Raw genomic sequence first — 15,259 nt, forward strand, 5'->3', positions numbered from 1 at the left:
CAACAACACTCTAATACCACACACAAACACACCGAAAATTCTTGGTGTAACATACGATACATCCATGTCTTTCAAACAACACCTCACAAACATAAAAAACAAATGCACACCTAGACTTAACGCACTTAAGTCAATCACTGGAACAACATTTGGACAAAACAAAGAAACTAATATAACAATATACAAACAATGTATACGCTCAGTGATGAATTATGCGAGTCCTGCATGGGCTCCTAATCTCAGTGAGACACACCACAACACCCTTCAAATCATACAAAACAAAGCCCTAAAAACAATTACAGGCTGCACAAATACATCACCTACAGACCATTTACACCATGAAACAAAAGTCCTCAAAGTCAAGGAACACCTCGACATGAGAGGCACACAAACACTTGCTGCAGCCACCACAAACACATCACACCCGTTACACTACATAGCAGAACACCCACACACACCAAGAAACATTAAAACTACACCCAAAGACCTTTATTACACAAAGATACTCTCTTCTCTTCCTCCACAACCACCAAATACCAGCCTCCGGAAACATATTCATAATCATATCACTCACCGCTCCATTAACACACTGAAAGACAACACACTGCTGCATGCCAGACCCCCTGATATCCACCCTTCTGAATCCTCTCTCCCACGTAAGGACAGAGTCCACTTGGCCAGACTGCGATGCGGTCACCACCCAGCACTTCTAAGCTACCAGAGGAGGCTGGACGACCGTGTTGTGAACAGCTGCCCAGGATGTAACACTTCACCCCATACCATACAACACATAATGGAAGACTGCATTATACACAATCATGCACGCAAACAACACAACATACACTCTATAAAGGATTTGTGGGAAAACCCAGTCTCGGCTGTGGCCTTCCTTGGGGAGACGGGACTGCTCGGACAGACAGTCTAGGGAACGACAACAACAACAACAACAAGGGGAGAGAGTGTCAGTAGGCTGGAAGTGAGCATTGAGGGTGAGAAACTGGAGAAAGTGGATAGTTTCAGATACTTGGGTGCGAATGTGACAGGAAAGGGAGGAGTGGGGGTGGAGGTAGAATGTAGATTGAGAGAAGCGAGTAAATACCTTGGTGGATTAAAAAGTGTAATGAGAAATAGACATCTGGGAATGGATGCTAAGAGGAGGTTATATGAAGGAGTGATTGTGCCATCAGCAATGTACGGGGCAGAAACATGGAACATGAGAGAGGAAGAGAGAAGAAGTTTGAATGTGTTTGAGATGAAATGTCTGAGAAGTATGATAGGGGTTACTAGGCTAGATAAAGTGAGAAATGAGGAGGTGAGGAGGAGAACAGGGGTGGAAAGGGAGCTGGGATATAGGGTTGATGAAAGAGTATTAGGATGGTTTGGACACATGGAAAGAATGAGTGAAGAAAGGTATAAGAAGTGTGGAAGGCAGAGGTGGAAGGAGTGAATGTGAGGGGGCGTCCTAGGATGAGATGGATGGGGTGAAAGGGGCTTTACAAAAGAGAGGAATGTCTGTAGAGGAAGGATGGGAGAGGACAGAAGATAGGGGTGAGTGGAGAAGGGTTGTGTATAGATGAGGCTGTGATGTATGAGGGGGAGTGGGTGGGGGATGGGGGGTGAGGAAGTATGTATGAGAAAAATTTGACGCAGCCCGAAGGGATTTCTCCCCGTCTTCTCCTTTCCTGCATGAGGGAACGGAGAGGGGTGGTTGCCGAATTTATGAAGCTTTCTTGCTGTGGATGTGCTGTGTCTTGCAACACTGCTTCTGACCCAGGGCAGTGGACAGGATGCAGGGATGACCCATCATCCAGGAGGTGCCGAGATGGGAGGGAGGAAGGAGGGTGGAGGGGAGTGGAATATATGGGAAATGAAATGGGTGGGAGTATTTTCTATGCCTTTTTCTTTTTGGCTACCCCCTGTGTAAGGGGGAGAAACCTTTGGTATATGTATGTATATATATGAATATATATATGTATACATATATTTACATGTATATATTTATATATGTGTGTGTGTATATATATAATATATATATATATATATATATATATATATATATATATCCCCCATGTCAGACAAGAATCATGCTGGTACACCAGTGCTCCAATGTAATAACAGCAACAGAATAGGCCTTGCCACAAATTCAAACTAGCCCAAATGCAACCACAACACAGGGGACACAGAACACCTCATACTACCATGACCCACACTAACAATCCCCAGACAACAACACAATATATCTTTACTGAGTGATTTATGGCTTAGAGAAGATGGAGTGTAATCTATAATTATAAATGAATTTAGAGCCAAGTTCGGTTGGTTAAAAAAAAAAAAGAGGACTGTAAGTGTAGGTTCTTTTCTGTATACACTCAGCCCATGATTTAAAACTCCCAGTTTCAGATTATATTTCCGAGGCTCTCCATTGTATAGTCATGGTATAAGAACCTATTGTCACAATCCTTTGTAAGTCTGATATTGAATTGCAGTAAATGTGTTGAATTTTATAGTTATTGGACTGGTATCCCCCTTCTGCTCATTAAATTGAGGGATGGGTTTATTACAATTAAGTAAATGATGAAATTTTATCTGTATACTCTCATCCTCTCATGAACTCACACTACCAACGTAATTTTCTGAATACTGACATTAATGGTCACAGTTCATAGAATAGGAGAATGGACTTAGCTTCATGATATAATCTTAGTGTCATTGTTATTTATATGATTGAGGGTATATCTGTTATTTGTAATTCACATCAGATTCTTTAGAATTTTTCTAAGTTAAAACTGCTTGACATGGTTGACACTACTTTTCAGGATTTTTTTTTTTTTTTTTTTTTTTTTTTTTTTTTTTTTTTTTTTTTTTTTTTTTTTTTTTTTTTTTTTTAGAGAGAGAGAGAGAGAGAGAGAGATATTTACATTATCATTTTATTAACATTAAAAAAAGTCCTTGGTAAGGAAGCACCATCCTAGCCCTCTCAGAGAATGCAAGTTTGTGATATGAAACAAAAAATTTATATCAGTAACCTGAATTGATATTAAGAATACTTAGCTATGATTATAAACAACTCTTCAAATTTAATGGTTTCTTTAAAGGTTTTGAACATACGTGAGCCCCCAAGTATAGTTGATGGTGAAGAAAGATATGAATCCAGTGGCAAACCAATGGCAGGATGGATTCAACCTGATGCTGCATTTTGGCCATCTGCTCCATCTTGTAGTGAAGGTGGACTCGTTACTCATCCTCCCAGCAACTCGCAAGAAATTAACAATGTTGCTGTCAATCTAAACCTTGTGCCTGTATCTAAACTTCGTATCCTTTTCATTGATATATTTAACTCGCTTTTGTAGTATTTTATTATATAAGGGTAATAGAAGGAATGGTTTTATATGTATTTACCTATCTGTAGTATACAGGAAAGGAGCAACACTTGGTTAGTATCTCCTACTCCAGTTTATCATTGAATTGATGTATTGTTCCAGCTTGTGCTATATCACCTTGTAAGTGAATACAAGAATTGATACATCTGTATGGAAAACTGTATTCATCACATCCTTTAGACATGTCATGAATTAGACTCTGTATTTGAGGTGATGTATCAAATCTTGGCCGTGATCAGTACAGGTCCTACAATCCAGATTCTAGAACATCTCTTTGCCTTTTTATAGGATCAATTTAGTCTCACCAGGGTAAGAAAAGGTGGAGTGCAACTAACTAATTTAATTTACATAACTTACAATTTGATTTTTAACTTGCAATGTGCCCACACAACATCAGTGCCAGGTACAGGTGCCTATTAGTCAATATAGCCTATTCTATCACTATTTGCCCACCTACATACAATCTACCCATTTCTTTATTTTTGTGTGAAGAAGGCTCACAATTTACCAATCTCTAGCTATCTAACACAAGAAGGAATACAGATAACAAAAGAGATAACTCTATTTTGTATCGTCATCTTCTTTACATGCCCTTTGACCTCTGAGGGCAGGAGGCCTCAGTTTTGTAGTCCTATGCCGTTGGCTTGCAAATCTCCTGCAACTGAACAACCTGTATAACTTACTTATGTTACAATTACCTATCTTATTATCTAAATTTAGGTAACCTAATATCAGTATCAATTTACTTAGAAGGCATGCGCTGTGGCCCTAGCTATGATGTGGCTTGGTGCCATACCCATGTCCTTTGTGTCAGTGATGCATCATGGAACATGATATATCTTCCTTCACTGGATAAAAATGTTTAAGCCTGAGAAACAAAGCTTCAAAATTTTGTATCAAGACATGGCAAAGTGTCGGCCACCACATTTGATTTTCCCAGGATATTTTGAATACTTAGATCATATCCCTGGAGTGCTAATGCCCATCTGGCTAACCTGTCATTCTTAGTTTTCCCACCTATAATAAACTTAACCACTTCACTCCGGGCCAAAATCTCGCGGGCAGCATTAGCTGCCAGACGTACGATGTTGCGTCATAATACTCGCACCATAAAAAATAGTCACCGCTTATATAGATCGTTCTCTTTTTCACCCGTGAATTTTGATAACCATAGAAAATGTGATGAAGCCAGTTAAAAGAGTATGTCAGTAACGCAGGGACAACTACAATAAATATAACCAAGACGCCGATATGGCAGCCTTGCTCCTCATGCTGCCTACGTAAGCGGCACCGTATGGAAGAGGTTAAAAGGGTTATGATCACTCAGGATGTCCAGGAGTATCTGGAATTTTTTCAAAGCTAACATGAGGCAGAGAGCCTCCTTTTCAATGGTAAAATATTGCCTTTGGTAATCCTTGAGGATCTGAGACAAATGAGATGGGCCTCATGACACCATCTTTTTCCTTAGCAAGCATAGCACCTACTGCTTCATGATTGACATCACAAAAAAGGTAAAGGGCCTTACTGTAATCCAGAGCTATCAAGGCAGAACGACCTGAGAGAAGTTTCTTAAACTCCTCAATGGCTGCATCAGTGCCCTTATCCCACCTGAAATGATTATAAGAGAGCATGCGGGTTAAAGGAGCAGCTACCTCTGCAAGGTTTGGACAGTACCTCCGATAGAATCCAAGCATGCCCATGAATCTTCTGATACCTCGCTTTGTCTTTGGGACCTGGAAGCCCATGATGTCCTTCACTCTGGCCTCTGATGGCATGATGCAATTCTGGCTGACCAGATAGTCGATATTGCTCCTCCCAAAGGCACTCTTCTTCAGATTCACAGTAAGATGGGCATGTTCTATTCTGTCAAATAAACCCCTCAACCTGTGCATGTGATCACTCCATGTGTCAGAGTACACTACTATGTCATCTGAATATGCTCATAACACCTGGCAATCCCTCAACTAGCCAATTTACAAGGTGCTGAAAGGATGCTCCACTATTTTTCATCCTATATGGGGTCCTTTTATATTGAAAGTGCCCATGTGGGGTAACAAAAGCAGATGTCTAAGTAGCCCTGCTTGTAAGGGGGATCTGATGCTATCCCTTCATTAAGTTGAGTTTCAACAAGAATTTTGCATCAGTGACCTATTCAATGAAATCATCTTTTCTAGGGAGAGGGTAAGGGTCTACTTTTGTGACTGTGTTCACCTTTCTATAATCAACACATAGTCTCCACTCACCTCTGGGCTTAGGAACCAGCACAGCTGGCAAAGCCCAAGAGCTAGTACTAGGTTCCACTAATCCTTGATCCGTGAGCTGCCTTACTTCCTCTTCCATGATCCTCTTCTTCTGGGGCAACAATCTGTAGGGTTTCTGCCTCACCGGTTTGGCTCCACCTTTTAGGACAATATCGTGTGATATTGCTTGAGTAACAGTGGAGCATGAGGAAAATATCTGAGCATTCTTACAGAGAACGCTCAGACTTCTTCATGCATCTCTCCCTCCAGTGATGACAGAGATCCCTCTAATGCCTCACTCATGTCTGAGCTGTTCAAATCATAAAAGAAATTAAGATCACTAATATCTGAATCGAGGTTTCTGTCAACTTGTCCTGTCTCGATCATACCAACTGCTTCCTCCTCTACCATCCCCTTAAACTCTTTCAAGAGGTTGATATGTGCTTGTTGCACACCTGGCCTCCTCATTGGGTTTCTTAGAACATAGTTATGAACCCCCTTTCTCTCAAATACCTTGATTGGTCCCTCATATTTTGGATGAAATGAGGTCCTCTGAGGAGATAACACAAGCACATACTCTTCAACTTTTACTTCCCTCCAAACTGAATTCCTATCATAATAACCATTGTAGGTACCTTGCACCCTTTCAAGGTTTCTCTTTGCTATTTGCCTAATCTTCCTCAATTTCTCGAATTTGATACCAAATAGCTTTGTGTAAGGGTTTTTTGATAATATTACTTCATACAATGATGCAAGGGGTTCTCATGGGGTTCTACCGAACATTAAATAAAAAGGAGAAAATCTTAGGCCTTGATGTACAGCTGTTTCAGTAGCATATAGCAGCAAGACTATGCCTTCATCCCAATCCTTCTCAAATTCCTAAGTGAATTGACCTAGTTGTACCTAGTTGTATTATACGGGAAGGGAACTATGCTCGTAGTAACCTGTCTTTGTATCTTTCAGCATCAAGTTTGTTCTTAAATTCTTGAATAATATTTGGCCTTGCCTATCCTAACTCCATCTACACAACAATTGCTCTCTTCATTCTTGCCTGCTACTACCCTCTATTTTGTCTTGTTGTTGTCCTTTTCTTGTCTCCAGTCTTGTGTGTTCCCAGTTACCATTGCCCTTGGGGCAAGTTTCCATCCCATGACCGTAGGCGCTGCAAGTGTAACATCTATTTTGATCCACATCCTTCCTTTTTCCTTCTACACACATCTGCCTAGTTTGCTTACCTCCTATGACCTGCCTATACCTTTTTCACCAAGCCTAGTATAGCAGTTCTGAGTTCTGTGACCAAATCTCTCACATCTGAAACTTGATTGGTTTTCTACAACTATCCCCTATTTGTAGTCTTACATCTGACTCGGAATTGTAAATGCACCTCTGTTCTCATCCTTCTGAATTTGTGTTATGCATTTCTTCCTACTTTTGCAAGTTTTTAGTGCAAAGTTTTCTGCAAAACTCGCCACTTTAACCCATTCAACTCCGATGACAAGACATCTTGTCATCGGAGTTGAATGGGTTAATAACATTTCACATTTCTGCGTGGTCACATATAGCCTAGCTTCATTGTTTAGTAAGTTAGGAAATTGTTCAATTGCTATCACCTCCAGGACCTTCTTGGTAGTTACTGCATTTTCTGCATGCATCTATATTTCTGGGTCACTCCTCACATTCGTGGCTAGATCCATATATCCATGACCAATATCTTTCCTAACTTCCCCTGAATTTCTTTCTGAAATACTTTGGGGAAATCTCATATACATTTAGTATTTCATTCTTAATCTGATCATAATCATATATGCCATCTCTATCAAACACTGTGTACACACTTAAGGCTTTTGGGGTTAGGCTAGATCTTATCATTGCTGACCAGAGGTCCTTTTTCCATCCTACCTGTTTTGCTATGTCTTCAAATGTAGAAAAGAATAATTCTGGATCCCTTATGGTAAATTTGGGGATAAGATGACTTGCTTTTATGATACTGTCCACTACACTTCCTTCACTACTCACTTCCATTGACCATTGCACAGACTGTCCTGCTCCAACCCTATTTTTTTTCTTTTGAGTCTCTGTTCCTCATCTTGGATAAACCTCACTGTGTGATTTAGCTCTTGGTTCCCTACTTATTCTAATTCCACTCGTATCATCTAAGTCATAATATCTACGTCTTTCCCATGGAAGTCTTTCATCTTCAACTCTAACTTCTTCCATTTAATATCTCTCTTATCCTCGGCAATCCTTCATCTATTTTATTTTCTCTCCTGTCATCCTCCCTACTATAATATCTGCACCTTATCTGTGGGAATTCCACAAAGTCATGCAGTTCTGCTCCCGGTATTTGGTTGATTTTATTGTGTCTCATTCCTTGTTCAAATCTAATTTCCTCCATGTAATATCTCTCACCTATCCTAACTTCACAGCTGTTATCATCCGTGTCAAAATACCTGTTCCTTACGTGTGGGAATTCCTCAAGGTCACGAAATTCTGCTCTCTGTCTTCAGTTGATTTAATCTTTCTGTCCTCACCGATACTGCTTCTCACATCTTAACACCTGTTACTCCTGTCATCTCTTGCATCATAATATCTCATTTCTGTTGTCTTTTACATTACAGTATATATCATCATAATATCTCTCTTCTATCATCATAATATTCCTCTCTTCTACCATCTCTTATATCACAATATCTCCCACCTACTTGTGAGAATCCCTCGAAGTCAAGACTAAGCTCAGAGCTGCTTGAAACATTTGAATGAGACACTGTATGTAAACTAACGAGTATGGGGTAAGAATAGAGGTAGTGCAACTAATTTAATTTATATAACTTACAATGAAATTGGGTGTGAACAGAGTGCAAGCATGGGAGTCTAAGAGGGGCCAATGCCCATGCATCTTAAATTATACCACAACCACATGACACCAGTGCCAGGCACAGGTGTCTATGCTCCACTATAGCCCATTGTATCACTATTTGCCCACCTCCACACAATCAGTTCCTTTATTTTTGTGTGAAGAAGGCTCACAATTTACTAATCTCTAGCCATCTAACACAAGAAGAAATACAGATAACAAAAGAGATGACTCTATTTTGTGATATCTTCTGCAATATTCAGTGTCTGTCATACCTTTGATGTCTAACATGTGCACACACACGACAGTCGAAGGGACAGCGAAGATTGGATTCCAGAAAAAACTACAATATTCGTGGATCTCAATGATGAGGGAGTACCTGAGTTGTATTAGTAGGGAAGGGGAAAGCTCATGGTGTAGTGAGAAGGTGAAGAAAAAGGAGAAGGGGAGGGATTACTGAGGAAAATGGAAAGAAATGAGGAAGGGGACGAATGGGCCCTGGAAGTCAGAAGGAATGTCAACAAGAGATGTACAGATGATAGAGATGAAGTCGAAGAGATTAGTAAAAATGTAAAAATTAGAAATATAGATAAGAGCAGTGCAGTGGAAGGTGAAGATAACTATTTCCATGGATTTAATGAGGGAGGAGATGACAACCTCCCCCAATTAGCAAAAATGAAGGAACAGTGGGAGGTTAGGTTCAGTCAACTTACACAAATTACACAAAGAGTTGATAAATGGGAAGAGCTAAAGAAGAACCAAAACCTAAATAAAGAAATAGAAGAATTAAAAAAGACAGTTAAAAGAAGTAAAGGAAGAGAATGTGGAATTAAAGAATAATAAAGAGAATAAAGAGCCCATAGCAAAATAAATACAGGGTTGGAGAAAAGTCCAAGAGAACAACAAAATTGAATTTAGAGATATAGTAAAACAACAGATGAAAGAACAAACTAAAGACACAGTTATTAAAGTGATGAGAGAGAAGGAGAATATAGTAAGAGACTTATCAGATAAAAAGAAATGTATAATTATATAAGGGATGGAAGAGAAGCATAATCCAAATAGGACTACAAGAGTAAAGGAGAAGGAAAAAGTAAACATAATAGAAGTAGTTCAAGAAGATGAACAAGAAACAGGGAAAGAAATTGAAGAAATATATAGACTAGGGAAATACAATACAGATAAGATCAGACCAATTAAGGTTAAATTCAGGTCACAAACGACAGCAGAAAATATCTTATCAAAAACAGGGAAACTAGCAAAAAGTGATCTATATTAACAGGTATGGATAAACAGAGAGATAAAGAGGAAAGAGAGGAAGAGAAAACAAGAAGAATAGAAGCTAAGAAAAAAAAAACGAGAACAGAACAGAGTCAAAGAGAAATTCTATTGGTGAGTAGTGGATATGAAAGTGAGGAAATGGTTCATAGGAGAGAAAAACAGAAGGGAAACAGAAAACAGGATGGAGGTAGCAGAAAATTAAAAATGTCTTACACAAATATAGATGGCTTAATCTTGAATGAACTGAATGATTACCAGAAGGAAAAAGAACCAGACATAATGGGAATTGTAGATACAACATTGAAAGGTCTAGCACCACCCAGCAGTGTAGGACATGGTGCCTATAATTATTGGATTAAAAACGGAGAGGTAAAACAAGGAGGTAGAGTTATGTTCCTGACTAAGAAGGATATAAATGTGAGGAATGTCACATATGGAAAGAATAGAGATGATTATGATGGAAGTGGAGGACAGGGATGGGAAGAGGAGAAAGTTTGTGGTAAATTATGTGCCTCCTAAAATGGCTTCGTGGGAAGAGAGAGAACACAAAAATATGTTAGAATACACAAGGAGAACACTAAGATAATGGAAGATGGAGGAAGAATAGTTATAAGGGTGACTTTAATTGTGAAGAAATCTGCTGGGAAGAGATGACAGTGAAGGGTGGAGATGACCTATGGGGAAATGTACTACTTGATATGATTATAGAATATACAATGATGCAATGGATACAAGAGAATACTAGGTATAGAAATGAGGAAGAACCATCGAGACTGGACCTAATAATCACATCAGAACCTGAAATAGTGGACAAGATTGAATATAAGACACCAATAAGTAGAATAGACCACATTGGTTGAACTGGAACGAAATGAGGAAAAATACATGGAATTAAACGAACAATAAAGAAAGGGAAGGTTGGTGTATGGATTTTTTTTTTTTTTTTTTTTTTTTTTTTTTTTTTTTTTTTTTTTTAAATAAAATAAAGAGTTCTTTTAAAAAGTGGACTGGAGGAAACAACAGTAGAAGAGACATGGAATATTTTGACAAAAATTGATAAAGGAGTGCAAAAAAATGTTCCAAGACAAAAACAAAAAAAAGGATATGTAAAGTGTTGGTACAACAAAAGATGTAGGGAGTTCAAAGACAAAAGGGATAAAGCTTGGATAAAATTGAAGAAAAATAAAAGACCTAAAAAATGGAAAATATATAGTTATAGAAATCAATATGTACAAGTGTGCAGAGAAGGAAAGAGAAATTATGAAAAAGATGTCATAGAAAAATGTAAAGATCAACCAAAACTTATTTTATAGATTTGTAAACAACAAAATTAAAAACAAACAAGAATTAGTGAAACTACGACAAGGAGTTGAATACACAGAGGAAATAGAAATGGCAAAAATTATGAACAAGCATTTTAAATCGGTGTTTACAAGAGAGAACGTACAACTTAGAGATGTAGAGTGGGAGAAGAAAATCCCCCCTATGAAAGAGATAGAACAAGGAAAGAAATAATGGATCACTTGAGTAATCTTGATGTCAGAAAATCGCAGGACCAAATGAAATGGCAAACTGGATTTTGAAAGAATGCAGGAATGAACTAACAAAATACATGGTCTATTTAACAGTTCATTGAAAGAAGGAAAAGTTCCAGAAGATTGGAAAAGAGCAAATATAGTACCAATATATAGAGGGGGAAACAAGGAAGACCCTACTGATTATAGACCGGTCTCTCATACAAGTACAATAGCTAAAATTTGTGAAAGAATGATCAAAATTAGATGGGTAAAGCATTTGGAAAAAAATAATGTACTAAACCCAAGGCAGTTTAGATTTAGACAAGGACGATCATGTGTCATAAACTTAATGTGTTTCTATTCAAGGTTAATAGATGTAATACAAGAGATGGATGGGCTGATTGTGCATTTCTAGACCTGAAAAAAAACTTTTGATAAGGTGCCACATAAGAAATTTGCTAAAGAAATTAGAAACTGCAAGAGGAATATTGGGCAAACTGCTGAAGTGGATGGAAGACTTCCTGTATGAAAGAAAAATGAGAGTGGTGATAAGAGAGAAACTCTAATTGGGATGAAGTGATTAGTGGAGTTCCACAAGGAACAGTTCTGGCCCCAATAATGTTTGCTATATCTATTAATGATATGGATAAAGAAATTGAAAGTTACATGAGCTTCTCTGTGGACGATGCAAAAAATTGTTGAAAAAAGTAAACACTGTAGAAGATTGTGAGTCACTGAAGAGTGATCTCAATAAAGTATGGGAATGGAGTAGGAAGTACGAGGTGGAATTCAATATTAAGAAGTGTAGTATAATGGAATTTGGAAGAAGCAAAAAAAGAATAGTGGGATCATATAAATTAGGAGAGGAAGAAATTTAAAAAAGTAGAAAATGAGAAGGACCTGGGAGTCATTATTATGAATAATATGTCCCCTAAGAAACATATGAACAAAACTTTTGGAGAAACTTACAATTTAATAAAAATGAAAGTGGCATTTACATACCTGGATGAAGAAATGGTGAAGAAAATACTAGTCACTTTGATAAGACCAAGATTGGAATATGCAGCGACGACATAGTCACCAAGTACAAAAAATGTATAACAAAACTTGAAAGAATACAGAGAGCAATTACAAAATTGGCACCAACACTCTCAGAACTATCATATGAAGAGAGACTAGCAAAACTTGAGCTACAGACATTAGAGCAAAGAAGAGAGGAGACTTGATAACTATAGAATCATGAAAGGCATAGAAACTAATTAAATGGGATAGAGATACAAGAGGACACGGAAAGAAAATCAAGAAAGACAGTTATAGAAGAGACCTGAAAAAGAACAGCCTTCCCCACAGGGTAATAGACATTTGGAACAAGTTAGATGAAAATGTGGTGTGTGAAAAATGATACACGAATTTAAAAACAGTCTCTTAAAACAAGATATGGAGATGGGACACCATAAGCATAGCTCCCCTTCCCCTAAAATGTAACTAGGTAAATACACTTCCAAGCTTTCGAGTTGTCAACACCTCTAAACTAAGCTCTGAAAGCTGCTGAATAAAATGAAAATTCTCAATAGTGCAAAGAAAACAAGAGTCTTGGTTTGTATTGAATGGGAGGGGGAGCACTTGTGGTTAGTCAAAATGATATATCTGCATTATTAAATCGAACTAATGAGTGAAAATGCAAGAAAATAAAATCTGTGATTTTGAGCCAAATATTGATTCAAACGCAGAGCCCTTTGGAGGCACTATGCCGAAATAAATGTAAACAGAGGCCTTGAAACACCTAGGATGTTTTGACTGTATAACAGACACTTTTTCTGGTTTTGGATGGTGGAGATGTGTCTTGAAATGGAGTTGATGATAGCAAATACAGTGTTTAGGAAGAAAGTCAAGCATGGGAGAAGGTGATGGATGGAAGGGTGGTAGATAGAGCGTTAATGGACTATATAGCGGTGACCAGGAATATGGTAGGAAGAGTTAAGGATGTACATGTCCTAAGGGAGAGAGTGGGGGAATATCAGATCATTTTCTGGTGGAAGGTAAATTTAGAGTGGAGAAAGAGGAAAAGGGCAGAAAGTAGGGAGGTACTTAGAGTGAACTGCTTAAATGAGGAAAAAAAGGAGAATAAGTATAAGAAGAAGCCGAGAGAGGAGTGGGAGGGAGTAAAGGATAGAGTAGAACTAGGAGTGGAGGAGGAATGGGGATGGTTCAAGGAGGGAGTCATAAGGTGTGCAAAGATGGTGTGTGGAACAAGGAGGGCGGGAGGAAATAGAAGGAAGGGTAGTGAGTAATGGAATGAGGAAGCAAAGAAGGGTGTAGAATAGAAGAACCAGGCATTCATAGATTGGCTACAAATTAGGACGAGGGAATCATATGAGAGGTACAAAGTAAAGAGAAGAGAAGTTAAGCATAAGATAAAGGAAGCAAAGAGGAGATCAGATGTGAAATGGGGTAAGAGTATGACAGAAAGTTTTGAAAGTAATAAAAAGATGTTTTGGAAGGAAATTAAAAGAGGAAGAGGAGGCAAATCAAGTAGAGAAGAAAAGGTAAAAGGTGCAGATGGAGAGATGATAATGGAAGAGAAGGCAGTGAGAGGAAGGTGGGCAGAGTATTTTAGGGAGTTGCTAAATGTGAAGGAGGATAGGGAGGGAAAGGTAGTTGCAGTGGGAAGTGCTAAGAAAATGAGAGTGATGAGTGTGGAAAATGAAGGAGAAATAGGGAAGGATGAAGTGAAAGCAGTTGTTAAGATGATGAGAGCATGTATGGCACCTGGGTTGGATGGATGCCATGCAGAATGTCTGAAGAAAGGAGGTACAGTTATGGTGAACTGGCTGGTGAGGTTATTTAATGTTTGTTTAAGAGAGGGTAGAGTGCTGGAGGACTGGAGGAGTGCCTGTATAGTTCTGCTTTACAAAGGAAAGGGGGACAAGTGTGAGTGTAGTAGTTTCAGAGGGATCAGCATGTTGAATGTAGTTGGGAAGGAATATGGGAGGATCTTAATTGAGAGGATTAGGAGAGGAACAGAGGGAGTAATTGGTGAGGAACAGTGTGGGTTTAGGACAGGTAGGGGTTGTGTAGATCAGATTTTTGTGGTAAGACAGATATGTGAGAAAGCTATAGGAAAAGTTAAGGATGTTTTTTGGGCCTTTATGGATCTGGAAAAGGCTTACGACAGGGTAGACGGGAAGGCACTGTAGGAGGTACTGCAGATACAGTATATAGGATAGGAGGAAAGCTGTTAAGAGCAGTCAAGAGTTTTTACGAGAGTAATAGAGCTTGTGTTGGGATTAGAAATGGAGAGAGTGAATGATTTGACGTAAAGGTGGGACTTCGTCAGGGATGTGTTATGTCACCCTGGCTGTTCAATCTTTACATGGATGGGGTGGTGCGAGAGGTGAATGCAAGGGTAGTGGGTCAGGGATTGGAGATGGTTAAAGAAAATGGAGAAAAGTGGGAGGTGAACCAGTTGTTGTTTGCTGACGATACTGCACTGGTAGCAGGATCAGAGGAGGGATTGAGGAAGTTAGTGACAGAGTTTGAGAAGATGTGTGAAAGAAGGAAGCTGAAAATAAATGTGGGCAAAAGTAAGGTGATGAGATGTACAAGGGGAAAGAGTGACAGTAGGCTGGAAGTGAGCATTAAGGGTGAAAGACTGGAGGAAGTGGATAGTTTCAGATACTTGGGTGCGAATGTGGCAAGAAAGGGAGGAGTGGGGGTGGAGGTAAAATGTAGATTGAGAGAAGTAAGTAAATGCCTTGGTGATTAAAAAGTATAATGAGAAATAGACATCTGGGAATGGATGCTAGGGGGAGGTTATATGAAGGAGTGATTGTGCCAACAGCACTGCATGGGGCAGAAACATGGAACATCAGAGGGGAAGAGCGAAGGAGTTTGAATGTGTTTGAGATGAAAAGTCTGAGAAGTATGAGAGAGGTTACTAGGCTAGAGTGAGAAATGAGGAGGTGAGGAGGAGAACAGGGGTGGAAA

General features: G+C 38.9%; 1 protein-coding gene across 2 annotated transcripts in view; it reads left to right on the plus strand.

Moving 5' to 3' along the window:
- Positions 1 to 15,259, plus strand: part of LOC143038507 (putative ATP-dependent DNA helicase HFM1) — a 167,644-nt gene that overhangs the window by 49,516 nt on the left and 102,869 nt on the right. For both annotated transcript variants that reach the window (XM_076207772.1, XM_076207781.1), the window contains exon 3: positions 3,096 to 3,312. In XM_076207772.1, coding sequence (XP_076063887.1) covers positions 3,096 to 3,312 — 217 coding nt within the window. The remainder of the gene's footprint in view (positions 1 to 3,095; positions 3,313 to 15,259) is intronic.

Source organism: Oratosquilla oratoria, chromosome 2, assembly GCF_046742065.1.
Source record: "Oratosquilla oratoria isolate Oo_2021 chromosome 2, ASM4674206v1, whole genome shotgun sequence".
In the NCBI taxonomy this organism is placed as follows: domain Eukaryota; kingdom Metazoa; phylum Arthropoda; class Malacostraca; order Stomatopoda; family Squillidae; genus Oratosquilla; species Oratosquilla oratoria.